The sequence below is a fragment of the Oncorhynchus clarkii genome, chromosome 15, assembly GCF_045791955.1.
Source record: "Oncorhynchus clarkii lewisi isolate Uvic-CL-2024 chromosome 15, UVic_Ocla_1.0, whole genome shotgun sequence".
NCBI lineage: Eukaryota > Metazoa > Chordata > Actinopteri > Salmoniformes > Salmonidae > Oncorhynchus > Oncorhynchus clarkii.
Window position 1 is genome coordinate 30,066,576 of NC_092161.1, and position 26,077 is coordinate 30,092,652.

General features: G+C 41.5%; 1 protein-coding gene across 1 annotated transcript; it reads right to left on the minus strand.

Annotated features, from left to right (window-relative positions):
- Positions 1 to 713: 713 nt before the first annotated feature.
- Positions 714 to 25,784, minus strand: LOC139367190 (very-long-chain (3R)-3-hydroxyacyl-CoA dehydratase 1-like). The gene is made up of 7 exons (XM_071105344.1): positions 25,570 to 25,784; positions 13,670 to 13,787; positions 13,231 to 13,249; positions 13,047 to 13,135; positions 12,664 to 12,785; positions 2,863 to 3,041; positions 714 to 2,466 (listed from the first exon to the last, which is right to left on the minus strand). The coding sequence occupies exons 1-7, from the start codon at positions 25,686 to 25,688 to the stop codon at positions 2,384 to 2,386; spliced, it is 729 nt and encodes a 242-aa protein (XP_070961445.1). The 5' UTR covers positions 25,689 to 25,784; the 3' UTR covers positions 714 to 2,383.
- Positions 25,785 to 26,077: the final 293 nt, after the last annotated feature.

The following is a 26,077-nucleotide window of genomic DNA, read 5'->3' on the forward strand; positions in this document are numbered from 1 at the left end:
ACATCTGTGGCATCGTCTTGTGTGACTAAACTGCACATTTTAGAGTGGTCTTTTATTGTTCCCAGCACAAGGTGCACCTGTGTAATGATCATGCTGTTCAATCAGCTTTTTGATATGCCACACCTGCCAGGTGGATGGATTATCTTGGAGAAATGCTCACTAACAGGGATGTAAACATATTTGTGTACACAATTTGAGAGAAATAAGCTTTTTGTGTGTATGAAAAATGTCTGGGATCTTTTATTTCAGCTCATGAAACATGGGACCAACACTTTACATGTTGCGTTTATATTTTTGGGGCTCTATTCATACCGCATCGCGGATGTTCAGCTTTTCAGCATGATTGACATTTAAAGGCAACTGCATTAGCGGAGACCGCATTCACGGTAAACACTGCATACGTCGGCTCAATTGGAAATGACCTTTACATTTCTACATGTCGGGGAATCTGTAAAGCTATATCATATGACGTGGCGGTTGAACACCTATCCAGATGCTGCGAGTTCTGGCAGTGTAATATAGTCAGGCGAGAACACAGCACGTCTCTCCTGCTGCAGATCTTGCCAGAGGTCTCATTTGCCTTTATGGTGCTAGGAAGTTGATTCCATCCTTGGATCCACATTTTTGTACTTACAGTACTTATAAGATACTGTACTGCATCTTCACATGTACTGTACATTTGTGGCTGGAAAAAATAATAATTGTCCAGTGATTTTTGAACATTGAGTTTTATTGTTTCTTTCTTTCTTGTCTAACCCTGATTCATAGCATTATGTCAATTCATTCAGTACACTGTGGCACGGGGCTCGATATCACAGTGCATATAATTAGAGAAACACTTCAAGTGGTACATCTTTTCCCCAAAACATTTCACATTCTGTTTTTCCGTTCCTACCTCCATCCCTATTCCAGTTTCTCCTTCAGCTGCACAGAAGTTTGAAACGAGCTGACACAGTAGCACCTTTTAGTAGAGGGAATCTAACGCTAACTACCAGTACAATACCAACCAGGACAATGGGATCCCGAACACAGGTTTTTAAGCATAAAGAACAAAACAGTGACTAACTGAAGACTGTGAGAGCTCAGAAATCATTCCTCTCTTATCTTCTGTCTTCTAAGTTGGCTTGAACTTTTAAAAAACAAAGAGCTTTTCTGTAAAGTTGTAACCTTTGTTTAAGATGCACACTTGTAAATACATTTGACTGAGCTCTTGGTAAACATTAAAGCAACATGGAGAGAACATTAGGAAAACAAGTTAAGAAGTTTGAGCAGTCTCAGCTACACCGAACGTACTAATAACATTCAATACAAGTGTATTACTGCCTTACAAACCATATAATATTGCCAACCAGGTGATATGTGAATAAATTAAGTCATTCTTCAAATGATCCGATCTGTGCATAAAATAGCCTACTAATGTTGCTGTTTCACATTGTTTACAAATAAAGTACAACACACATAAACCAAGGAAGCAGCATATTGCCCAAATGTCTGTTTATTGTCGAGGTATAATACGTCTATGCATAATTGTTTCTATTTTTTTTAAGCTTCTGTCTAGTCATTGTTGCCACACGCTATTTACGTATAAAATCACTGTGGTGGAAAACGCTTATAAATTTCTACAAAAATAAATAGCCGATTGAAAAAAAAAAAACTGCTCAGGGGACTCAACTATCATCTCTCCTCCTCCAGCCTTCCATATCACCATTCCCTGGTTCCCTTGAACTTCTACTATCTTGCACTGAAGGTGGGTGCAGTATGTGTCTGCTGTGTGGTTGACTCAATGCACAGCAGGCGCCTTCCAGTATTTTGTTTTTTTAGCAGGTGTAGAAGGTAATCAGTGCAGTATTATGCTATCAGGTTTCAGTGCAGTATGCTGTGGCCACACTGGCTGATGGATTCAGTGCATTCTCTTTCTGGGGATCTAGATATCTAAACCTGGACAGTGAAGACACAGTGGCAGCAGTACATTCCAGTTTTGCGATGATAATGATTCCGGGCTAGAGATGATATTTATTCATTCGTTCCACAATGATGACTATTCCAGTTCTGTAATGATTCCTCTCGTTGATTGATGAGTTTGGTGATGACTGATTCAGTGACGATTCTGATGACTGTTATTCCTGTTGGGTTATGATTTCTCTTGCAGCACTGTATTTAGTCCAGTTGGGTTATTGTGGTGACTGTGATGTTTCATTATTTTTCCGCGATTATAACATGGCTATTCCGGCGATGTTAGTATTCGTCCGACTCTCCCGGTCCATTTTGTTGCATGTGGAGTGCGGTGGAGCGCGGTACCAAAGGTGAATGGATGTGGCGGCAGGGGAGCTGTGCTGACTCGCTGTCCCAAAACGAACGCCAGCTGCTGGACTGTGAGACGGTTCTACTCATCCTTCTCTACTATGATCTCCCCAAGAAGCACCTTTCTCCTCTGACGGAGCATGTGGAAGTAGAGCTGTGGGAACACTAGGAGAGAGAGAGAGAGAGAGACGAGGGGAGAGGAGAGAAGAGAGCGAGAGCTATTTACCCACCAATCTAAACACTTATTCAGTCCAGATCAATATTTTAACAAAGAGCCTTCAGGGAAGTTCTCAGGGCTGGGATAGAGGAAAGTATTGGGTCTAGATCTAGTATGCAACTAGCCATAAAAGGCAGAAATGCACTTGAACCTAATTTTTGTTAGATCAAACACTAGGCCCTACTAATTATTCAAAACATCCCGAAACAATTCCAAATGAACAACAGCGGTCACAAACTACTGAACAATTCTGCTGGTCAAAACAAGAGACAGTGAAGACCCATGAGTAACTGACGTCCACCTATCGGCTGAACACACAAACACGTTGTACGTAGGCTGCTTACATGGGATATAGGAGAGCATGACGATAACGAGGAAGTAGTAGTAGTCAAAGGAGACGTTATACTTGTTGGGGAGCCTCACGGACAACATTCCGGTTTTGCGAACATATGGCAGAGCAGTGTAAATGGTCAGGAGTTCTCCGGCCACTCCGAGAGGGTACATGATGATAAACATGTTGTATCTGACAGGGAGAGGAGAGTCATTATTAACGCACATAGAGGCATGCACACACATGCACACTATTCAGCTCAGGGGCCGTGCAGCAAAGAACAACTAAAAAACAGAAATTCACACTGTTGGATTACTGCACTGCAAAATGAAGAATTAGGCCACTAATTGGCTGATTACCAAAGTGACAGCTGACATGTTTTTATTATCTAAACACAGTGGTTCCCAACCTTTTTCGGGTCACTGTACCGCCAATTGAATTTTGCTCTGCTCGGTGTACCCCTGAAGTACACTCTCGTGTACATTTGACCAGTAAGCCTATGCTCTCATGAGTTTCATAAGTCTTCTCCCCAGGGGTTCTAGTATCCCTGGTTGGGAACCACTTGTCTTAACACACCGACACCAGAACAACATTAGACATGGTGCTGTCTCACTCGCTGTAGGCTATTTGTCACCTTACACTATAAAACATTTATTGTAATTTTTTACAATAAATGACTGGCAGCAAAGTAGCCAGTAGGTTACTGTAAACTTACAGTAAATTACTGGTAGCACAGAAGCCAGTAAATTACTATAGACTTACATGACATTTACTGTAACCACATTTACAGCATATTACTGGAACACCTGACTACAGCAACATGCTGTATTTCTAGAATTTACAGTGCATTAATGGAAGCACAGTGGTTAATCAACTGTTGCAAATTTACAGTGCAGGTAGCTTGTGCCAATGTAGGGCAGTATTTCTGTTACATGTATTTGATATAGGTATTTCAATGCTTTCAATACCCATTTTGTAATTTGTATTAAAAAAAAAATGTATGTATGTAAAAAAATATATATATTCACTGGCCTGAACTACAATTCATGCAGCCTATTTTGTTAAAGTTTCATTAGAATACATGTATTTTGTATTTTCTAATACAAATATATATACTTGCAAGTAGCCTGTTTAACTACAACATTCTCAGTAATGGTAACATACATTTTTTACTTAACTATGACTGTGGTATATTCTTGTTTACCTTAGTTTAATACACTGACTGTAAGCCGCTCTGGATAAGAGTGGGGGCGGCAGGTAGCCTAGTAGATAAGAGCGTTGGGCCAGTAACCGAAAGGTTGCTCAGATTGAATCCCCGGGCTGACAAGATAAAAACCGTGCGTTCTGCCCCTGAACAATGCCAGCATCCCGGAGTCGCCTCTTCACTGTTGACGTTGAGACTGGTGTTTTGCGGGTACTATTTAATGAAGCTGCCAGTTGAGGACTTGTAAGGCATCTGTTTCTCAAACTAGACACTCTAATGTACTTGTCCTCTTGCTCAGTTCTGCACCGGGGCCTCCCACTCCTCTTTCTATTCTGGTTAGAGACAGTTTGTGCTATTCTGTGAAGGGAGTAGTACACAGCATTGTACGAAATCTTCAGTTTCTTGGCAATTTCTTGCATGGAATAGCCTTCATTTCTCAGAACTCGAGTAGACTGACGAGTTTCAGAAGAAAGGTCTTTGTTTCTGGCCATTTTGAGCCTGTAATCGAACCCACAAATGCTGATGCTCCAGATACTCAACTAGTCTAAAGAAGGACAGTTTTATTGCTTCTTTAATCAGGACAACATTTTTCAGCTGTGCTATCATAATTGCAAAAGGGTTTTCTAATGATCAATTCACCTTTTAAAATGATAAACTTGGATTAGCTAACAAAATGTGCCATTGGAACACAGGAGTGATGGTTGCTGATAATGGGCCTCTGTACACCTATGTAGATATTCAAAAAAATCTGCAGTTTCCAGCAACAATAGTCATTTACAACATTAACAATGTCTTCTGATCAATTTGATGTTATTTTAAATGGACAAAAAAAGTGCTTTTCTTTCAAAAACAAGGACATTTCTAAGTGACCCCAAACACTTGAACGGTAGTATATATATATATATATCACCGTTCGTCAGCCTCTATACTAAATTATTTTCTCTGGGAGTGTGCCAGTTCATGCTTTTTATTAGACAATTGTATTTTAAGACAATTACAGTAATTGCTAACAGTGAATATGTAATTACATATTACAGCATACCAATAAATATTTGGTGTCTCATATCACTTGCAAAGGCCTGATTTAACAAAGGCTTCTAAACTGGTAGGTACTACAGGTCAAAAGGATATGGCTAAAAACTCACCCATTAAAGGTTTGAGACTTACTTTCACTCTGACCTGTCCCCTATATACATTAATTGTTAGGGAAGTACTACCACATACCACTTAAATTGGTACAGCATTCTCACTGACGGGTGCAACAAGTATGGCTTCTTACAAGGCACACTTCAATGTGTTAATGAGCCACAACAAAACCATGCACTCACTAAAGGTTTTTAGCACTCCAAAATTACAGTATTGTACTGTATTCTGTGGGGGTGAATTACAGTAAGTTACTGGTAGCACAGTAGCCAGTAATTACTGTAGATTTACAGGCAAAGGTTTTTAGATTTCAAAAATACAGTATGGTAGTGTATTCTCATACTGAATTACAGTAAATTACTGGCAGCACAATAGCCAGTAAGTTACTGTAGATTTACAGGACAAATACCCCAAAAATATGGTATGGTACTGTATTCTGTGGGGTACCGCATTCTTAATAATTAGTGCAACAATGCACACCTCAAAATATGTTAATGAGCCGGAGATTATTTTCGCCGCCCACAACATTTTTCCACAATTCACAGTTTGCTGCTGTAAATATAATAATACAGTACTTTACTGTAAAATTGTGTTGTAATTTTACAATAGTGTAGTATAATGCTATTTAGCTCCCATAATGTATTGCTCATTACAGTACTGTACTATAGAATTATAGTAGCTAATTGTTAAAGTTTTTCTGTAAATTTACAGCAATATGTTACAGTGTATCTTTATGCAATGCCAACTATGGAGGTGTCCCAAATGGCTCCCTATTCCCTATATAGTGCATTACTCAGGGCCCATATATGGCTCTAGGAATAGTGTGTAATTTGGAATGTCCCCAAAGGATCAGCTCCATTAATGATTTTCAAAGTGTTTTAACATTATTGTATTTCTGCACATCATGAACACTTATTTAAAAATTCTGCACATCATGAGAAAATACCGGTATTAAAACACTGTGGCGCTGTTTCCCGGACACAGATTAAGCCTAGTCCCGGACTTAAAAACACTTTCAATGGAGATGTTTAAAGTCCCAGTGCAGTTGAAAACGTGATTTCCACACCATGAGGTTGGAATAATACTGTGAATACATTTTGGTCTAAGAGCTGTTTGAAAAGACTGCCTGAAATTTCTGTTTGTTTTGGAGGGATGGAATTGTCACCAGGCGGCAAATTAGTTAGGCCAATAAGAAAGAGAGTTCCAAACCTCTCTGCCAATAACAGCTAGTGTTCTGTTTTCCCCTCCTCACCAGGCCACTCCCAGACAGTCCTAACAAAATTGTTGCTTGTGAAATGACTCTTTGCCAAGAAGCTATTTTTGACCATTTTAACTGAAAACACATCACAGTACGGTACTTAATTGTTACCCAGAAATGATTTGATATTGAGATAAAAACGTCTGCATTGGTTAATAATCAACCCAGAAATATTTATTTTTATAACACCACTGAATTAAATTCCAAAAGGGCACAAAAATGTAGGGGCAAACAAACCAGTCGGTTATCAATGGAGAGGGATCTATATATGTGGAGACGGCGGTGCGTAAGAACCCTGAATTTACTCAAGATCGTGGCGGCGGCACTGGGGAGTGTCTTCGGAGGATGTGAGAGAAATGTTGGACGAGCATTCCATGCCCAAAACAGATGGTCTTAAAAACAGGAGCAGCTGAATATGAGCCCCCCCCCCCCCTGTGTGGGCCTGGCTGCTCCCCTCCCTGTGTAAATGAACCCCTTAGAACACTCGGAGGGGAATGGGGAAAGGGAGGAGGACAAGAGAGGGGGAGAACGGGGGCTACACTAACTGATCAAGACAAGGGAAGCAAACCTGCAAACCCAAAAGACCTGTCGCACATGTAAATGAAAAATATCGAATGAACCATACTGCGGTCACATTAACAAGACCTGACTTGCTGAAGTCACTCAAAAAGCAGGTGTCTCAGTGTCACCCCAATTCATAGCCACTACACAGCCAATAAACGGTGTAAGTCTCGAATCGGATTTTTAGACATTCATATTTTGAACGGAAAGAAGCGTGCTCTTAGCAATAGGATCCCAGAACTATGGGTCGGTCGGATTGCTCCCCACGTGTGTAGTCGGCATTCTTCACCAGTGCTCACATTTCATATGAGGGCCCTCAGATATGCGAGGCTGACAGTTACACATCACTACTGCTCCTGATAGGCCCACGTTATGTCACCAGTTTGCTGACAGCGGCAGTAAATAGAGGTTTTTATGAGTGTCGTGTATAATGACAGACATGAGAAATTGGCATTTTTACTACAGCTGTTGGACTGGGGTCTAACACAGACACCTGACCCCCTGTCACCATCAGCTGGTACCATGTGTTAAAGTACACACATTAAAATAGCACCAGATTGGGTTTTTTTGGCTTCCATTGCGGAATCGTCTTTAGTGCTATATATTTTTTTGGGGGGGAGATTCAATAAATACTCATAAGGTTTTAAATGGAACCTGTAAGGTGCTATAAATAACCCTAAGGTTCTATAAAGAAACATGAAAAAAGCTTCTATATAGCAACTAAAAAAAAGGGTTCCACTATGGTAACAACCCTTTTTGGGGCTATGTACAATAGAATCCTTTTTTTAATGGCTCTTTATAGGAGAATGTTCATACAAAATAACCTTTCAATCTTAAAATTCCATGTGTTATTATTTTGTTAACTGACAAGTTGAATCAAGAAAGCTACCTTTGGAACAGCCGGTGGGGGGGGGGGGGGGGGGGGGGGGGGGTCCATGAGAAAATAATTGACAACCACTGACTGATTTAGTCAACCATTCTTAATTAACACAAGGCCATACATGAGTCGTTCACAAAACTCTGTCACTAGCCATAGTGATATATAATATTTAATTACATAACACAACACATTACATTAGATCAACTGGTATGAAACTCTCACTCACGGTAGCACAAAAAGAGCTGTGAGCTGCCTCCGCTACATTTGAATTATCACTAAAAGAGCAAAGAATCCTTTTGTGCACTGTAAAGAACCTTTGAAGGGCTTAAAAGGGTTACGTTACGTCATTATGTTCCACATAGAACCATCACCCACCACACATTTTTTGTGTGTAGTTGTTTCTGTATGTCAGACTGTGAAGCGCAGATCTGGGTTCAAATACTACACGTAACAAAAATATAAACGCAACATGTAAAGTGTTGGTCCCATGTTTCATGAGCTGAAATAAAAGATCTCAGAAATGTTCCAGCCGCACAAAAATATTATTTCTCTCAACTCCTGTGCAGAAATTCATTTTACATCCCTGTAAGTGAGCATTTCTCCTTTGCCAAGATAATCCATCCACCTGATAGGTGTGGCATATCAAAAATAAACAGCATGGTCATTACACAGGTGCACCTTGTGCTGGGGACAATAAAAGGCTACTCTAAAATGTGCAGTTTTGACACATAACACAATGTCACAGATGTCTCATGTTTTGAGGGAGCGTGCAATTGTCATGCTGACTCCAGGAATGTCCACCAGAGCGGTTGCTATAAAACATTGTTTTAGAGAATTTGGCAGTACATCTAACCAGCTTCACAACCGCAGACCATGTGTATGGCGTCGTGTGGGCGAGCGCTTTTTGTTCAGTATATTTGAAATCATTCAAATTATGGGAGCATTTTCGCTAGACTGCTTCAAGAGTCAGATGTGCTGGCAAGCAAGCTTAATCAAGTGGTAAGGGATCACTATCGCTTTCCAACCAAGGTGAATGAATTGAGGGGCAAACTGAAGTATAGAGAAGATTCAGCAACTCTCGGAGGACAATGGAATTAAATAAAAAAGCTTTTTTAGTGTTAAAAGTAGAACCAAAGCGTTTCGTTTTTTGGCCTTCTTCAGGGTTTTTACACAAGTTGATGAAGCTTACATGAAGCTTTTAAACCTCAAGCTAAATCACAGATAAAGTATTTAAATTTATTTGACATAGCATTTGAACCCAGGTCTGGTGAAGTGTATGTGAGACTCAAAACTAGTGGTGCTACTGGCCACATAAGCTGTGAGCCGACATCAAAGAGGCGTGAATTAATGTTGAAAGTATGAGACAAAAGATTACAACATCCTTATGTCATTCACACCTGGAAAGACAATAACACTTTGACTTACAGTTGGAGGAGTTGAATATGAGGAGTTATACATTGGTTGGGCCTAATCCTTGATGCTGATTGGTTAAAACCGTATTCCAACCGGTGTCTATTCCACAAATTCCCACCGGCTAAAGCTATGACGTTGAAATGTGTATTTACTGTTCCATCTCATTGAGCAATCCACTGTCTCACCAGCCCAGAAAGGCAATTTAGAAACTTGATCTCCCACTGTAAAAAAGCCTCTAGACATTATCTCCCCTTGCCCTTGCCTCTAACATTTGGTTTTCCACAACAGAGATTTGAATAAACCTTGCTGTCTGCAGTGTTGCCATCTTAGCAACTGTGACGCTGTATTTAGCGAGTATTCAGCGACTAGCGACAAATCTAGCGACTTTTTCTGGTGTTATTGGAGACTTTTGGAGACTCTGACGTGAAAGCACGTATCGATCTTACTCTTCTCAATGAGCAGCGGGTGCTGCGGTGGGCCCCACCCCTGTCCCAAAGCACTCACAGGCGGTCCAGTCCTCGCGCAGCAGTCCCTCCCAGCTGCAGTCAGAGCAGGAGATGTTCTCCTCTCCGCTGGCTGATCCCGCCCTGGCTTACATTCAAATTATTTTTTTACCTGAATTAGGGCCAGACTAGTTACCATAATTTTCTCACATTGCCATTGACAGTTTTTCTATGGTCTCTTTTTGGTCCATTAAGATTGTATACCAAAAAATGTAAAAAATGTTATGGTTAAAAATGTTCATGTTTTACTGTGACTTATTGTAGGCTCCTAAGTGGACCATAAGGTTAAAAACCAAACCAAATTAAGAACTAAACTAAAAAACAAAAACATTTAATAAAATAAAAAACTAAGTAACTCTGCCAGAGTGTCTCTTTTGGGTCACTTTTGCCAGTCCCAAGCCCAAGAGACCTGTTGTGACATTAAAAAAACAAGAATCAACAGAAGAAAGTTCCTTTGTAGTTCTTAACATATTTAGGGTGTTTTTTACTCACTTTTTGTCTCTCCCACGACATTATTCCTCTCTCCTACAGCGTCCATCACAATTACATGCACATGTCCAATTATGCAAATTAGGTAATGATGTCATTTATCAACTTTTAGGACAACCAATAGCTACTTTCCTTACTGAGGAGTTGGCAACACTGGCTGTCTGTCTCTCCGACATTTGCAACATCATTTCAATATTGAAATTCGATCGCCACTGTCCCATTGAGGATTAACAGGTCAGGACGAGATATATTTTCTCAGCCAGTCGAAATCATGAATCATAATTTTTATGGATATATATGAAGAAATGTCAATAGACAAACAGGTTACATTAAACGAAACGCAGCTAGTTTGCCATCGTTCCAGCTTCAGTTTGAAGTGATTGTGTTAGCGGTGTAGTTGCCTAACTCCTCTGAACAGTGACAAGGGCAAGTATTCTATGCCATTCAAAATCGCACATCATTGCCCTTTGTCATGGATGTAACCAAATAAAATGTCAAGAGAAAACAGCTTAAACAAACAAATGCAGCTACTTTGCTGTTATTCTGGCTGCACTGTGGATGCGACTTTGTTAGCCGTAGTTGGCTCGCTAACAAGCAAGGGATATAAAAATGATGTCAGCCAACATGGCAATGGGACATTTAGAAAGAACGACTGGGTTGCATCCATAGAAATAGAAATAAAAGACTGCACGACTGGATCGCGTCTCTGGCAACCTAGCCGCCGGCCAGCTTGGGTAGCAACTCTAGATTTGAGTTGGGACTTTATCTCGTGGAAGGATTAAATAGTATAAGTAAATTAATCCGAATAAAGTTGAATGAAAATATGGCAGTCATTATTATAATATGTTGATAATCTGTTGTATATAAGTGATCATGCCCACAAAGCCGGTGTTTGGAGGATATATTGGCACAGTTTGCCGGCACTCGACTTCATCTTGGGCCTAACAACACCCGTGCCAATATATCCTCCAAACACCAGCTTCTTGGGCATTATCACTTAAATACATTACACCCTGCCCCTTCATGATATTGAGGATAATGTCACTCTTCTCTTGACCAGGACCCCAAAGTATCAAGCGTCTCAGAGTAGGAGTGCTGATATAGGATCAGCTCCCCGCTGTCCATGTGCCTTGCAAAAGTATTTTTCCCCCTTGGCGTTTTTGCTATTTTGTTGCATTACAACCTGTAATTGAAATGGATTTTTATGTGGATTTCATGTAATGGACATACATGAAATAGTGCAAATTGGTGAAGTGAAATGAAAAGAAAACCAAAAAAATTAAATAAATAAATAAAGTCCATCTGTGTGCAAACTAAGTGTCAGATGATCTGTCACATGATCTCAGTATATATACACACACCTGTTCTGAAAGGCCCCATAGTCTGCAACACCACTAAGCAAGGGGTACCACCAAGCAAGTGGCACCATGAAGACCAAGGAGCTCTCCAAACAGGTCAGGGACAAAGTTATGGAGAATTACAGATCAGTGTTGGGTTATAAAAAAATATTCAAAACTTTGAACATCCCACGGAGCACCATTAAATCCATTATAATAAAATGGAAAGAATATGGCACCACAACAAACCTGCCAAGAGAGGGCCGCCCACCAAAACTCATGGACCAGGCAAGGAGGGCATTAATCAGAGAGGCAACAAAGAGACCAAAGAACCTTGAAGGAGCTGCAAAGCTCCACAGCGGAGATTGGAGTATCTGTCCATAGGACCACTTTAAGCCATACGCTCCACAGTGCTGGGCTTTACGGAAGAGTGGCCAGAAAAAAGCCATTGCTTAAAGAAAGAAATCTTACGCATTGTGAAAACTGATCCTTAATGAGCATAGATTGATAGTTGATACATATGTCACCACTTTTTCTCCAATCTCTGATCTGTATGCTTATCAATGCCTGATCACCTCCCATGTAATCCATCGATTACCCATAACCGTCTACTAGCGCATAAATCAAAGTGATAATGCCAGAGTACTAAGCATTAGCGATTAGGTCAACCAACGTCCATAGAGAATGGCTAACAAGGTGCTAATCAATAAACAACACACTCATGCTGATCACATGCTGTATGGTTATGAGCCAGGAGATACCTTCCCCAGGCTACTACTGTATTCCCTGTGACATCACAATACTGATGTGAAACCAGTCTGTCTGTAGTGAGAAGCATGCCACGGCAAACACCAATCAAACCAGACCAACATTCCAAGAACTGCGACAGCACCGGAAACCCTAGTGCTGGTCCAGGGCGTTTGCATGCGACTTGCTGATGCTGAGAACGCTCGCCATCAGCAAGGTGCACATAAACGCCCTGGACCAGAGCTACCCAAAACCCAGCCCTCCCATCCCCATCTCCACCTGGCCCATTTGATGAAGTATGGCAGGTGGTTGAGCAGATTGAATGTATAGAAGGAATATCTGGTAATCTCTGTAAACGTCCAAACGGCCAAGAAGAGGATTACACTTTCTTCGTTCTGGATCTTCCAACAAAGAATGGGACAAAACAAGGAGGGAGAAGATAGTTAACACTTAAGGGGGTCCATGTTGACCGCCGGGGGGGGTCCCCTAGGTGCAGATCTAGGATCAGCTTCTTGTCCCCCAATCCTAAACTTAACCATTATTGGGGAAAATGCTAAACTGATCCAAGATCAGTGTCTCTGGGAAACTTCACCTCACCCCAACTCCAAGGCCCCTTACTGTAGATGGTAAGACACCTCTTTGGTGATAAATGAGATAGTCACCTGTTTGATGCTGTTGGTGATGAACCACACCATGAAGATTCGTGAACATACTTGAACCCCAGTCACAATTACAGAGGTCCTCACGATTCCTATACGACGAGAACCATGGAAATCAACATTAACGTCAGAAGTAGGAGATCCGGTTATTTCACATTGTATGGTTGTTATTCAAGACCATACATACCGATTGCACAATGCACCACCTGAAAGACAACAAATAAGAATCAGTGACTCGTGGCCTTGGGTGGTCTAGCGGTCTAAGCCGCTGCCTCTGAAGTACATGTATGATATACCACTGCCAGCAAGGAAATCCGTCCCACTGCACTTTTTTCAAATCCGTCCCACTGCACTTTTAGAACTCCATGACTCTTTATCACATTACCAAACAAAATACTTAAAAAAACGAATCAGGTGAATTCTTTCTTCTCACTTCTTAGTATTAACCAAGGATCTCAGTATCAAAGCTCAGCTTCAGAGTATTTCAAGCTCACATTAGAAGGATCTTGCCAATGATTTCAACGTTTAACTGCTTTATCATCTGTTTTCATGGAATACTTTGAGACGAGTGTGTGTTTGTGTGAGTGTGGCTACTAGTGAACTATGATGACATTTCAGAAACTCACCTCAACTAGCGCAATGGTCTGGAAAAACTTGAGTGTCCTTGCTATACTTTTGTACAGACCCTTGTGTGTGCCTTTCTGGATGTAGAAGCGCATCATTGCCATAGCCAAAACCAGCCACCTGGAAAAGAGACAATATTTACAACATCTGAAAAACTGTATTTAGCATTAAAGTAGTAAGTGTACATGAGAAGGACAAAGATTACTTAATAGATACACTATATATGTAACGGATATGAAATGGCTAGCTAGTTAGCGGTGGTGCACGCTAATAGCGTTTCAATCGGTGACGTCACTCGCTTTGAGACCTTGAAGTAGTGGTTCCCCTTGCTCTGCAAGGGCCGCGGCTTTTGTGTAGCGATGGGTAACGATGCTTCGTGGGTGACTGTTGTCTGTGTGCAGAGGGTCCCTGGTTCGAGCCCGGGTATGGGCGAGGGGACGGACTAAAGTTATACTTTTACATATATACAAAAGTTGGTATATAAAATCGAGCACACAGCAATGCAATCTCCATAGACAAACATTGGTAGTAGAATGTCCTTACTAAAGAGCTCAGTGACATTCAATGTGGCACCATCATAGGATGTTACCTTTTCAACAAGTCAGTTTGTCACATTTCTTCCCTGCTAAAGCTGCCCCGGTCAACTGTTATTGTGAAGTGGAAACGTCTAGGAGAAACAACGGCTCAGCCGTGAAATAGTAGGCCACACAAGCTCACAGAACGGGACCAGTGAGAGCTGAAGTGCCTAAAAAATGTTCTGTCCTCGGTTGCAACACTCACTACCGCGGTCCAAACTGCCTCTGGAAGAAATGTCAGCACAAGAACTGTTCGTTGGGAGCTTCATAAAATGGGTTTATATGGCCGAGCAGCCTCACACAAGCCTAAGATCACCATGTGCAATGCCAAGCGTTGGTTGGAGTGGTGTAAAGTTCGCCACCATTGGATTCTGAAGCTGTGGAAATGCACTCTCTGGAGTGATGAATCATGTTTTACCATCTGGCAGTCCGACAGATGAATCTGGGTTTGGCGGATGCCAGGAGAACGCTACCTGCCCTAATGCATAGTGCCAACTGTAAAGTTTGGTGGAGGAGGAATAATGGTCTGGGGCTGTTTTCATGGTAGTGAAGGGAAATCTTAATGCTACAGCATACAATGACATTCTAGACCAGGGGTGTCAAACTCAAATACCCAGTGGGCCAAAATGTAAAACCTGAACAAAGTCACGGGCCAACATTGAACAAATTAACCTTTTAATATGGACCCAAACAAGTTTTGCTTTAACATTGAATATGGAACAAGCATCGCTTATTACCATACAATATATAATTTAATAGTGGAGACATGCAAAATCGAATTTCCAATGAAAAAACACATCAATGGCATTAATTTATTAAATAAATAAAATTTAAATAAAAATTGTATGCCTCTTTTCTATTTGCAGCCTTCTGATTTAAATACCAAAATAAACTTTTTCCACTGGCTAATAATTTTACAAATAAAATGATAATAAATCAATCAACCATTCAAGCCCATGCCTTGTAGCAAGAAAAAGTGCATAAAGAAAACGTTAATTATTGCACACTGGTCTAATCTGATGTGCCCAAGCCAGATACCTGGCATCTCTTCTTGGATGCTAGTTCATCAATGTCTGGGCTCAAGCTCTGAGCTGAAGAAATCCTCAGTATCGAGCGAAGATGTTCATCAGTCAGACGTCTCCTGTGAGTTGTTTTGGTCATCTTCATCGAGGAGAAAAGTTGCTCGCATAGATAAGTGCTGCCGAACATGGAGAGCATCTGAGCAGCTTGGGTGCGGAGCTGAGGCATTGTGTCAGGGATGAACCGTGGAAACTGTGCGGCGCCCACAGCATCATACTTTGACTTCAGCGTGTCGTTGCACTGGAGTTCAATCAGCTCCATTTGGATGTTGGTTGGTGCATTTTCCACATCAACTGCGAAGGGATTACTAAGCAGTTCAAACTTGCATTTCTGGGCATCGAAGTCGGCAAATCGCCGGCTAAAGTCAGCGGCGAGAACACTGAGTTTTTCAGCAAACTGTGCGCATGGGAACACGGCGGTAGAGATCTGCGCTTTTATGGATTGGCAGCAGGGAAAATGGCAAGGGTTTCCTTGCAGCATCTGATTCTCCCACAGGCACAGTTTAGTTTTGAAGGCCCTCACTGCAGCGTACATGTCTGTGATGATGCGCCCCCGCCCCTGAAGCTGCAGGTTCAGCGCATCGAGATGGCTCGAGATGTCACAGAGAAAGGCCAGCTCACACAGGAACTTTTGCTCCCGGAGCTCTGCTGTATCCTTCCCTTTGGTTTCCAGGAATTGACATATTTCCTCACGCAGCTCGAAACATCTGTTCAGTACTTTTCCTCTGCTTAGCCATCTCACCTCTGTGTGATACGGCACGTCTGCGTATTCCGAACCACACTCCTCCAGAAAAGATTTAAACTGGCGGTGATTTAGACCTTTGGCTCTTATAAAGTTAACTACCTGTGTTACTGTGGTCATAACATGTTCCATCTTTAGGGCTTTGGCACACAGTGCTTCCTGATGTATGATGCAGTGGTAAACAGTTAGCTCACCTGCACAGTTCTCTTCCCGCATCTTCTCCCGAACCATGCCCACCAGTCCACTCTTTTTACCGCACATCGCTGGCGCACCATCTGTCGTTAATCCAACGAGTTTATCCCACGGCAGCTTTATTTCAGTTACACATTTAGAAACCTCCTCAAAGATTTCCTTTCCTGTGGTTGTGCCATGCATTGATTTGAATCCTAATAGCTCCTCCGTAACACACAGATTTGAGTCCACTCCACGGATGAAGACTGCCAGCTGAGCAGTATCAGATGCGTCGCAGCTCTCATCCACAGCGAGGGAGAACGCAACAAAATCTTTTCCCTTTTCCATCAGCTGGTCATACAGATTGGTGGCAAGATCACATGTGCGATCAGCTACTGTGTTCCTGCTCAGGCTCACGTTTGAAAATGCTTGTTTTTTCTCTGGGCATACGAGGTCACAAACCTTCATCATGCACTTTTTCATGAACTCTCCCTCATTAAAGGGCCGGGCTGATTTTGCGATCTCTGCTGCCACTATATAACTAGCCTTTACAGCAGCCTCGCTTGTGATGTGGCTTTTTTAAACATATTCTGTTGTGAAACCAAACTTCTTTTCATCTCCTCTACTTTCTGGCTCCTTTGAGTCATGTCCAGGTCCTTGTATTTGTCATGGTGTTTCGTTTCATAGTGTCGTCTAATGTTGTACTCCTTACTTACAGCCACGTTGACTCCACAAACAAGACAAACAGGTTTGTCTTTTACATATGTAAACATGTCCAGAAAGCTCCTGTTTTCTGCCTTTCTTTTCGCCATTTTTGGGAAGGGTTAGCTCGCTGACAGTTGTAGCGTCTATGTTGCTATGACTACTGTCACAGAGGAGAGAGTGTTTCTGGGTCCTGTCCTGATTGGCGCGCGAAAACAGCAGAGCATTATGGGATTCGTAGTATTAGTGGTGAATGCGCTGTATAATACCGGCGGGCAGCTCTAGTAGTAATTTGGTATTGTCTCGCGGGCCAAATATAATTACCCCGCGGGCCAAATTTGGCCCACGGGCCAGAGTTTGACACCCATGTTCTAGACAATTCTGTGCTTCCAACTTTGCGTCAACAGTTTGGGGAAATACCATTTCCTGTTTTAGTATGACAATGACCCCATGCGCAAAGCGAGGTCCATACATAAATTGTTTGTCAAGGTCGGTGTGGAAGAACTTGACTGACCTGGAATGCCGACTGCGAGCCAGACCTACTCGCCCAACATTTGTGCTCGATCTCACTAATGCTCTTGTGGCAGAATGGAAACAAGTCCCGGCAGCAACGTTCCAACATCTAGTGGAAAGCCTTCCCAGAAGAGTGGAGGCTGTTACAGCATATTAATGCCCATGACTTTGGAATGACATGTTCACTGATGTAGTGTACCACTTTATAGTTAGAGCTCAAAAGTTATTGGTTCAATCACTTTGTTTCCATAGTTAAGGTTAGGATTTTTAGCTTTTTCGGTCTCAACTTTTATGACCTAACCTACTTGTGTGTGAGTGTTGAGCTATGTAGTTTTCCAGTACTATTGTCAGGAAGTAGCATTGACACCAGCAAAACTTGTATGCCTCATCACCAACGATTCATCCCAAATTGCACCATATTCCTCACATAGACCACTACTTCTGACCAGGGCTCTAGTCAAAAGTAATGCACTATGTAGTGAATAAGGTGCGATTTGGGACGCAAGCAAGCTAAGGTGACAACAATGCCTGCCATGGACGTGTCCCAGTTGCTTTGAATGTTCAAAAATCATAGTGTAAGAACACTTGAAAGTTGGATCATATCCTTTGAGGCTTTAAAAAATGAGTCATTTTTGGCTAGCCACAGCAGTCACTTAGTAGCTGTTTCGCGTTCGAGCACATTTAGCTAGTTAGCTACCACATGTTCTTGTCAAACATTTCAAACCACTTGAGGGCAAATAAATCAGATTTGACCGTTTAGACGAGTCGCATGGTCAGGAATCACGAAGGTGGTTTGAAATGTGGCTTGAAATATCTGATTGCATGTGTTTTTTGGCTGTTCAGACTGCAGGAAAAATAACAGATTTGAATTGGATATTATATATATATATTTTTTAGTCACTTCAAATTGCCAATGTGAACAAGACTTTATCTCTAGCCTGGTACTTCACAATAATCTATTTATACTGTACATCAGTCATTACAGCACAGCTATAAGCCAGACAGAATGTAAACACAGATTGGAAAAACACCTTTTTTGGTTACTACATGATTCCATATGTGTTATTTCATAGTTTTGATGTCTTCACTATTATTCTACAATGTAGAAATTAGTACAAATAAATAAAAAGCCTGGAATGAGATGGTGTGTCCAAACTTTTGGCTGGTACTGTATATGTGAATAATGAATGAACATTTTTCAAGGAAATCACTGTACAATCTGGTGCAGACACCATTTATATCTACAATAAAGTATGTTTAATATGTAGAGCACTATACTAAATACAATGCGATCTTTATTGGTCTATTACAATCAGGATACAACACAAATATGTACGTTTTTGCTGTCACAGTAATAAGACCAATAAGACCAACCTTGTGACCTTTCTGTAAAATTATATTTGAATCAAAATACATATTTTAGTATTTACATTGGGGCAAAAAAGTATTTAGTCAGCCACCAATTGTGCAAGTTCTCCCACTTAAAAAGATGAGAGAGGCCTGTAATTTTCATTATAGGTACACTTCAACTATGACAGACACAATGAGAAAAAAAATGCAGAAAATCACATTGTAGGATTTTTTATGACTTTATTTGCAAATTATGGTGGAAAATAAGTATTTTGTCACCTACAAACAAGCAAGATTTCTGTCTCTCACAGACCTGTAACGTCTTCTTTAAGAGGCTCCTCTGTCCTCCACTCGTTACCTGTAGTAATGGCACCTCTTTGAACTTGTTATCAGTATAAAAGACACCTGTCCACAACCTCAAACAGTCACACTCCAAACTCCACTATGGCCAAGACCAAAGAGCTGTCAAAGGACACCAGAAACAAAATTGTAGACCTGCACCAGGCTGGGAAGACTGAATCTGCAATAGGTAAGCAGCTTGGTTTGAAGAAATCAACTGTGGGAGCAATTATTAGAAAATGGAAGACATACAAGACCACTGATAATCTCCCTCGATCTGGGGCTCCACGCAAGATCTCACCCCGTGGGGCCAAAATGATCACAAGAACGGTGAGCAAAAATCACAGAACCACATGGGGGGGACCTAGTGAATGACCTGCAGAGAGCTGGGACCAAAGTAACAAAGCCTACCATCAGTAACACACTACGCCGCCACGGACTCAAATCCTGCAGTGCCAGACGTGTCCCCCTGCTTAAGCCAGTACATGTCCAGGCCCGTCTGAAGTTAGCTAGAGAGCATTTGGATGATCCAGAAGAAGATTTGGAGAATGTCATATGGTCAGATGAAACCAAAATATAACTTTTTGGTAAAAACTCAACTTGTCGTGTTTGGAGGACTAAGAATGCTGAGTTGCATCCAAAGAACACCATACCTACTGTGAAGCATGGGGATGGAAACATCATGCTTTGAGGATGTTTTTCTGCAAAGGGACCAGGACGACTGATCCGTGTAAAGGAAAGAATGAATGGGGCCATGTATCGTGAGATTTTGAGTGAAAACCTCCTTCCATCAGCAAGGGCATTGAAGATGAAACTTGGCTGGGTCTTTCAGCCTGACAATGATCCCAAACACACCGCCCGGGCAACGAAGGAGTGGCTTCGTAAGAAGCATTTCAAGGTCCTGGAGTGACCTAGCCAGTCTCCAGATCTCAACCCCATAGAAAATCTTTGGAGGGAGTTGAACGTCCGTGTTGCCCAGCATCAGCCCCAAAACATCACTGCTCTAGAGGAGATCTGCATGGAGGAATGGGCCAAAATACCAGCAACAGTGTGTGAAAACCTTGTGAAGACTTACAGAAAACGTTTGACCTCTGTCATTGCCAACAAAGGGTATATAACAAAGTATTGAGATAAACTTTTGTTATTGACCAAATATTTTCCACCATAATTTGCAAATAAATTCATTAAAAATCTTACAATGTGATTTTCTGGATTTTTTTTCTCGTTTTGTCTGTCATAGTTGAAGTGTACCTATGATGAAAATTACAGGCCTCTCTCATCTTTTTAAGTGGGAGAACTTGCACAATTGGTGGCTGACTAAATACTTTTTTGCCCCACTGTATACTGAGCAAAAATATAAACGCAACATGTAAAGTGTTGGTCCCATGTTTCTTGAGCTGAAATGAAAGATTGCAAAAATGTTCCACACAAACAAAAAGCTTGTTTCTCTCAAATGTTGTGCACAAATATGTTTATATTCCTGTTTGTGATATTGTTTGTTTTGCCAAGATAATCCATCCACCTAACAGGTGTGGCATGTAAAATTAGCTGATCACTACACAGGTGCAGCTTGTGCTGCGAACAATAAAAGGCCTGTCTAAAATGTGCATTTTTGTCACATAACACAATGCCACAGATGTCTTAAGTTGAGGGAGCATGCAATTGGCATGCTGACTGCAGGAATATCCACCAGAGCTGTTGCCAGAGAATGAAATGTTAATTTCTCTACCATAAGCAGCCTGCAATGTCGTTTTAGAGAATTTGGCAGAACGTCCAACTGGCCTCACAACCGCAGACCACATGTAACCAAGCCAGCCCAGGACCTCCACATCCGGCTTCTTCACCTGCGGGATCGTCTGAGATGAAACTGTGGGGTTGCACAACCGATTAATTTCTGCACAAACTGTCAGAAACTGTCTCAGGGAAGCTCACCAGGGTCCTGACCTGTCTGCAGTTTGGCGTCGTAACTGACTTGAGTGGACAAATGCTCACCTTTGAAATAGCCACTGGCATGCTGGAAAAGTGTGCTCTTCGCGGATTAGTCCCAGTGTCAACTGTACTGGGCAGTATGGCGTTGTGTGGTCAATTGTGGCAGTAGGGTTATGGTATGGGCAGGCATAAGCTACGGACAACGAACACAATTGCATTTTATCGATGGCAATTTGAATGCTGTGAGATACCGTGACGACGAGATCCTGAGGCCCATTGTACTGCCATTAATCCGCTGCCATCACCTAATGTTTCAGCAGGATAATGCACGGCCCCATGTTGTAAGGATCTGTACTGAAAATGTCCCAGTTCTTCCATGGCATGCATACTCGCCAGTTATGTCACCCATTGAGCATGTTTGGGATACTTTGGATCGACATGTATGACAGCGTGTTCCAGTTCCCGCCAATATCCAGCCTCTTCGCACAGCCATTGAAGAGGAGTGGGACAACATTCCACAGGCCACAATCAACAGCCTGATCAACTCTATGCGAAGGAGATGTGAAGCGCTGCATGAGACAAATGGTGGTCACACTAGATACTGACTGGTTTTCTGATCCACCCTCCTACCTTTTTTTGAAGGTATCTGTGCATATCTGTATTTTCATTCATGTGAAATTCATAGATTAGGTCCCAATGAATGTATTTCAATTGACTGATTTTCTTATACAGTATGAACTGTAATTCACTCAAATCTTTGAAATTGTTGCATTTCATATTTTTGTTCAATGTAATTGCGGGTCCATTTTGAGGACCATTTAAAGCTAATTATCCATAGCTTTAGTCATGGGTAACGATCAGGGTAAACAGAGGTGTGAGAGTTCTTGTACAGAACTTACACAGAAGACCAGGGGCTGTATGTATCATTTGTCTCAGAGTAGGAGTTCTGATCTAGGATCAGGTCCTCCCTGTCCATGTAATCTTTATTATTGGGATCTAAAGGGCAAAACTAATCCTAAATCAACACTCCTACTCTGAGACGCTTGATAAATACAGTCCCTTGTTGAGCTCTACAGAGGAAACAGACTGTGCTCCCTTTACATTCACTAGTCTACTAGGTCAGCTGTGCGATGGATCTCTCTGAAGGTATGTTTCTGAAGGTGTCTAAGGGTCTCGGCATACAGTTGTTCTTTTCCTCTAATATAGGTAACTTCACAACAACAAAAATGTTATAGGATCACAAACACACAGTATTAGCAATGATGGAGGCCAAATTCCATCACTTCCTCAACCCTATCCATTATTCCACTAAAGGTCTTTGCAGACTGCACGTTGGATCCAGTCTTTTACGATTATCCGTCACACTGTGCGAGGTTACCAAATTAAAATCTTGATATCAACCAGGCCAGATTGCACAATTCGCTTAATTTCTGTCGTCACATTCTGCGACATTCTACGATTCCAGGTTACACGGAATCCAAACCGGCTTCGCGCGTGCGCTATCGTGCAAAAATGCATTTTGTCCCCCTAAACCAAACGCGATCACGACACACAGGTTTAAAATATCAAAATAAACTCTGAACCAATGACATTAATTTGGGGATAGGTCAAAATGCATTAAACATGTATGGCAATTTAGCTAGTTAGCTTGCACTTGCTAACTAATTTGTCCTATTTAGCTAGCTTGCTGTTGCTAGCTAATTTGTCCTGGGATATAAACATTGAGTTGTTATTTTACCTGAAATGCACAAGGACCTCTACTCCGACAATTAATCCACACATAAAACGGCCAACCGAATCATTTCTAGTCATGTCTCCTCCTTCCAGGCGTTTTCATCTTTGAATTTATATGGTTTATCATCTAAACTTTCATTGTATTACCATGACAACCGGCAACAAAGTTAGTCTTTCAATCACCCACGTGGGTATAACCAATGAGGAGATGGCACGTGGGTACCTGCTTCTATAATCCAATGAAGAGATGGGAGAGGCAGGACTTCATGCTATTTCTGCGTCAGAAATAGGAATTACTTCTATTTTAGCCTTTGGTAACGCAGACACTCGTTGGCGTGAGCAGTGTGGGTGCAATAATTGAATAACATGGATTTCTAAATGTATTTTGCGACACTAGCGCACGCGACGTGTCCGGTCTGGTCAGCATGTTAGGGTTTGGCAGGGGTAGGCCGTCATTGTAAATAATAATTTGTTCTTAACTGACTTGCCTAGTTAAATAAAAGGTTAAAAAAAAATATATATATATAATAAAGAATTGGCTTGCGCATGTGCGAGCACCAGCAGCACAAGCCTCAGTCTCTGCACAAGAAGAGTTCCGAAAAATATATGCATTTTAGAAATAGTTTTCACATACACACTTTATATGTCCGAACTCGGAAGCAAATAAGCTTCCCCAAAATAACATGGCCGCTGTGGTAGAACGTTTATTTTGTTTGCATTTATAAAAATCCCATCAGTAGCCTGATTTCAGATGTGACATGTAGGCTAAACAAGTTTATTTGGGAAATCGTTATTCTTTCACAGCATCTAAATGTTTAAATCAAACTATTATATTAATCTGACTATTCACAATAATCGTATTGTGTGCATACTCAATGCCGGCCGTGTTCCTATTGGTCAGTCACCGAGATCGGCTTGTAACACTGTCACACTAACGTCACACGATAAAGACAAACAAATTCTGACACTGACTGAACTTTGTCGCAGCCTAAGCACGTAGTCGTTCTTAAATCGGCAGACCTAGACCGTCATAATGAACGAGTGAAGATGTCCAACAATCGTTTACGACATAAGAATTTACAATTTTTTGTCACATTTTGACGTCCCTTATTTAGATCACTGAAAAACAGCTTGTGTAAGAACACAAGGTGAGAGGAGGGTATCTGCAGGAACCTGTAAATGTGTGTGACTGGTAATTGGTGGAGAGTGAGTGGGAATTTTCTACAATCACACCTTGATTCGGTATTCATGAGTAAACGGGCTCATAGTAGGTTTAGTCCTAGGACATTACACGACATCATCTAAATCCGACGAGGTGTCAAGTAAATCTCCACCGTTTATGTGACGTTTCAGAGTGTACCTTGAAGTTAAATCAAACTTTGTCAGGGATTAGTGAGACATAAACTACTGCCACCGCCCGTTATAAAAGGGATGTGCGTCTGTTAAACCAGATTGATCTGATACGTTTGTAGCTACTGCTGTAGCCTAGTGGCTACTGTTCAGTGTTTGAGCTCAGGTGCTAGGTCGATGGGTCAGGTGCTCAAGCTGTGCAACAAGTGTATTATCTGTTTGAAGACACAATCTGTTTGAAAAAATCAACATAATTTAGGACCTACTGAATACAACCACTTCAGTTTATTACCCAAGAGTACATTACTATTGTATTGCAAATATATGATCTCTGTCTCAGCACAATAATTAATTAGGGTTGATGCTAATTACATTGATATAGTTTAGGACTTGCATAAGGGTTCTGTTACTAACAGTTACTATCATATAAAGATGATTGGATAATATAGGTTAGTGCAAGAGAAGGGACAAATGTACATTGATTCCAATAGTCACAATTTTGACAGCTCTTTGACAGCTCTTTGACTGTTTGGATCAGCATTGGTATATGTTTACTCTCATCATATACAGGGGCTTATAACTACCTCAATGTGCATGTCTCTTGAACTAGGTAAATGAACCTAGTTTTCACACCTTCATGTAATACCAAAATACCCATTATGTGAGTAGCAGAGAATGGATGAATGGGAGCTACAGTACAATGAGTATAAGTTGAGAAAACATGGCTCCAACAGCTCCATAAATGCGCATTTTACGCATATCTCCAAAAAGTGCCATTCTCAGTTCAAGTGACCCAGACCAATGAAAATGAACTTAAGACACTATCAACAGCTTAATAAATCATCGAAAACTTGACAACTATTAAATTAAGTTCGTTTTGTGTGTTCATTACAAGGACTATACGAACACAGTGAAATAATTGCGTCATCGCACACAGCGCGCTCTGTAGCGCATAAACTTGCCGTTATTAAAATCTGCTTATTGGGCATTTCACTCGCCCAAACCGAAGCTCCAGTGTCAGCGCGCTGTCTATACTTATCACTGCAACTGTCGAGGTAGTGCTGGGCATGACGTTGACACAGTGTAATCGACCGTATTTGGAAAGGCTGAACCCGCGCCGGGGGCCGCACTTGTACCGCCGTTATTTTCATAAAAAAGATCCACATATTGATTATTTGAGAATTGTCTACTTGGACACCCTCCCTATCAAGTCCTTTACATTTATTTTGCTCACTGTTCAAACTTCATGGGCGCTGTCTGTCACTAAATTCGGCAACAGGAATGGGCACTTGCGCTGTCAGAGACACCGCGGACCTATAAACAGCCACACGCGCTTGCTCACAGCGCTCTGGTGCATAACGAAGTTTTAAGGGAGTGGCTACTTTATAATCAGCGATAGGGCAGAATAATTGACATACCCGGCCGTCATGGCGATGTTGTAAAATGTAAGCCATGCGACAGCGATGGCACTTTTCGTCCTCTTCTTGTTGTTGTTTTCCTTCTCTTCAACCGAGCCGTCCTCCTCCGTGGACGCCATGGTACGGGGGACAGAGTGGGAAAGTCAGAAACGCTGCGCAAGCGCGACTGGGACTGGGAGCAGCAGGGTCATGCATCCATGTATCCACGACACCCCTCTCGCGGGACTATTGCTTCACAAGTGCGTGTGGTGGCAAGTCCCTAAGGAAAGTCCCACTGTCGATGAGTCATTCAATCAAACATTTGACCCATAGTGACACTACCAGTAGGCCTTCATTATAACAATTTAATGTAACTGTAACTGTTGATTAGTTCTTGACTACATTCGTTTGAAATGGTAATTACATACATTTATTATTAAAAATAAAATAAAAAAAATTTGTAGCCTGATGAACAGTTTAGGCCTACATTGATAACAAGAAGTTTGATGTCATCCTAATCCTCTGTGCC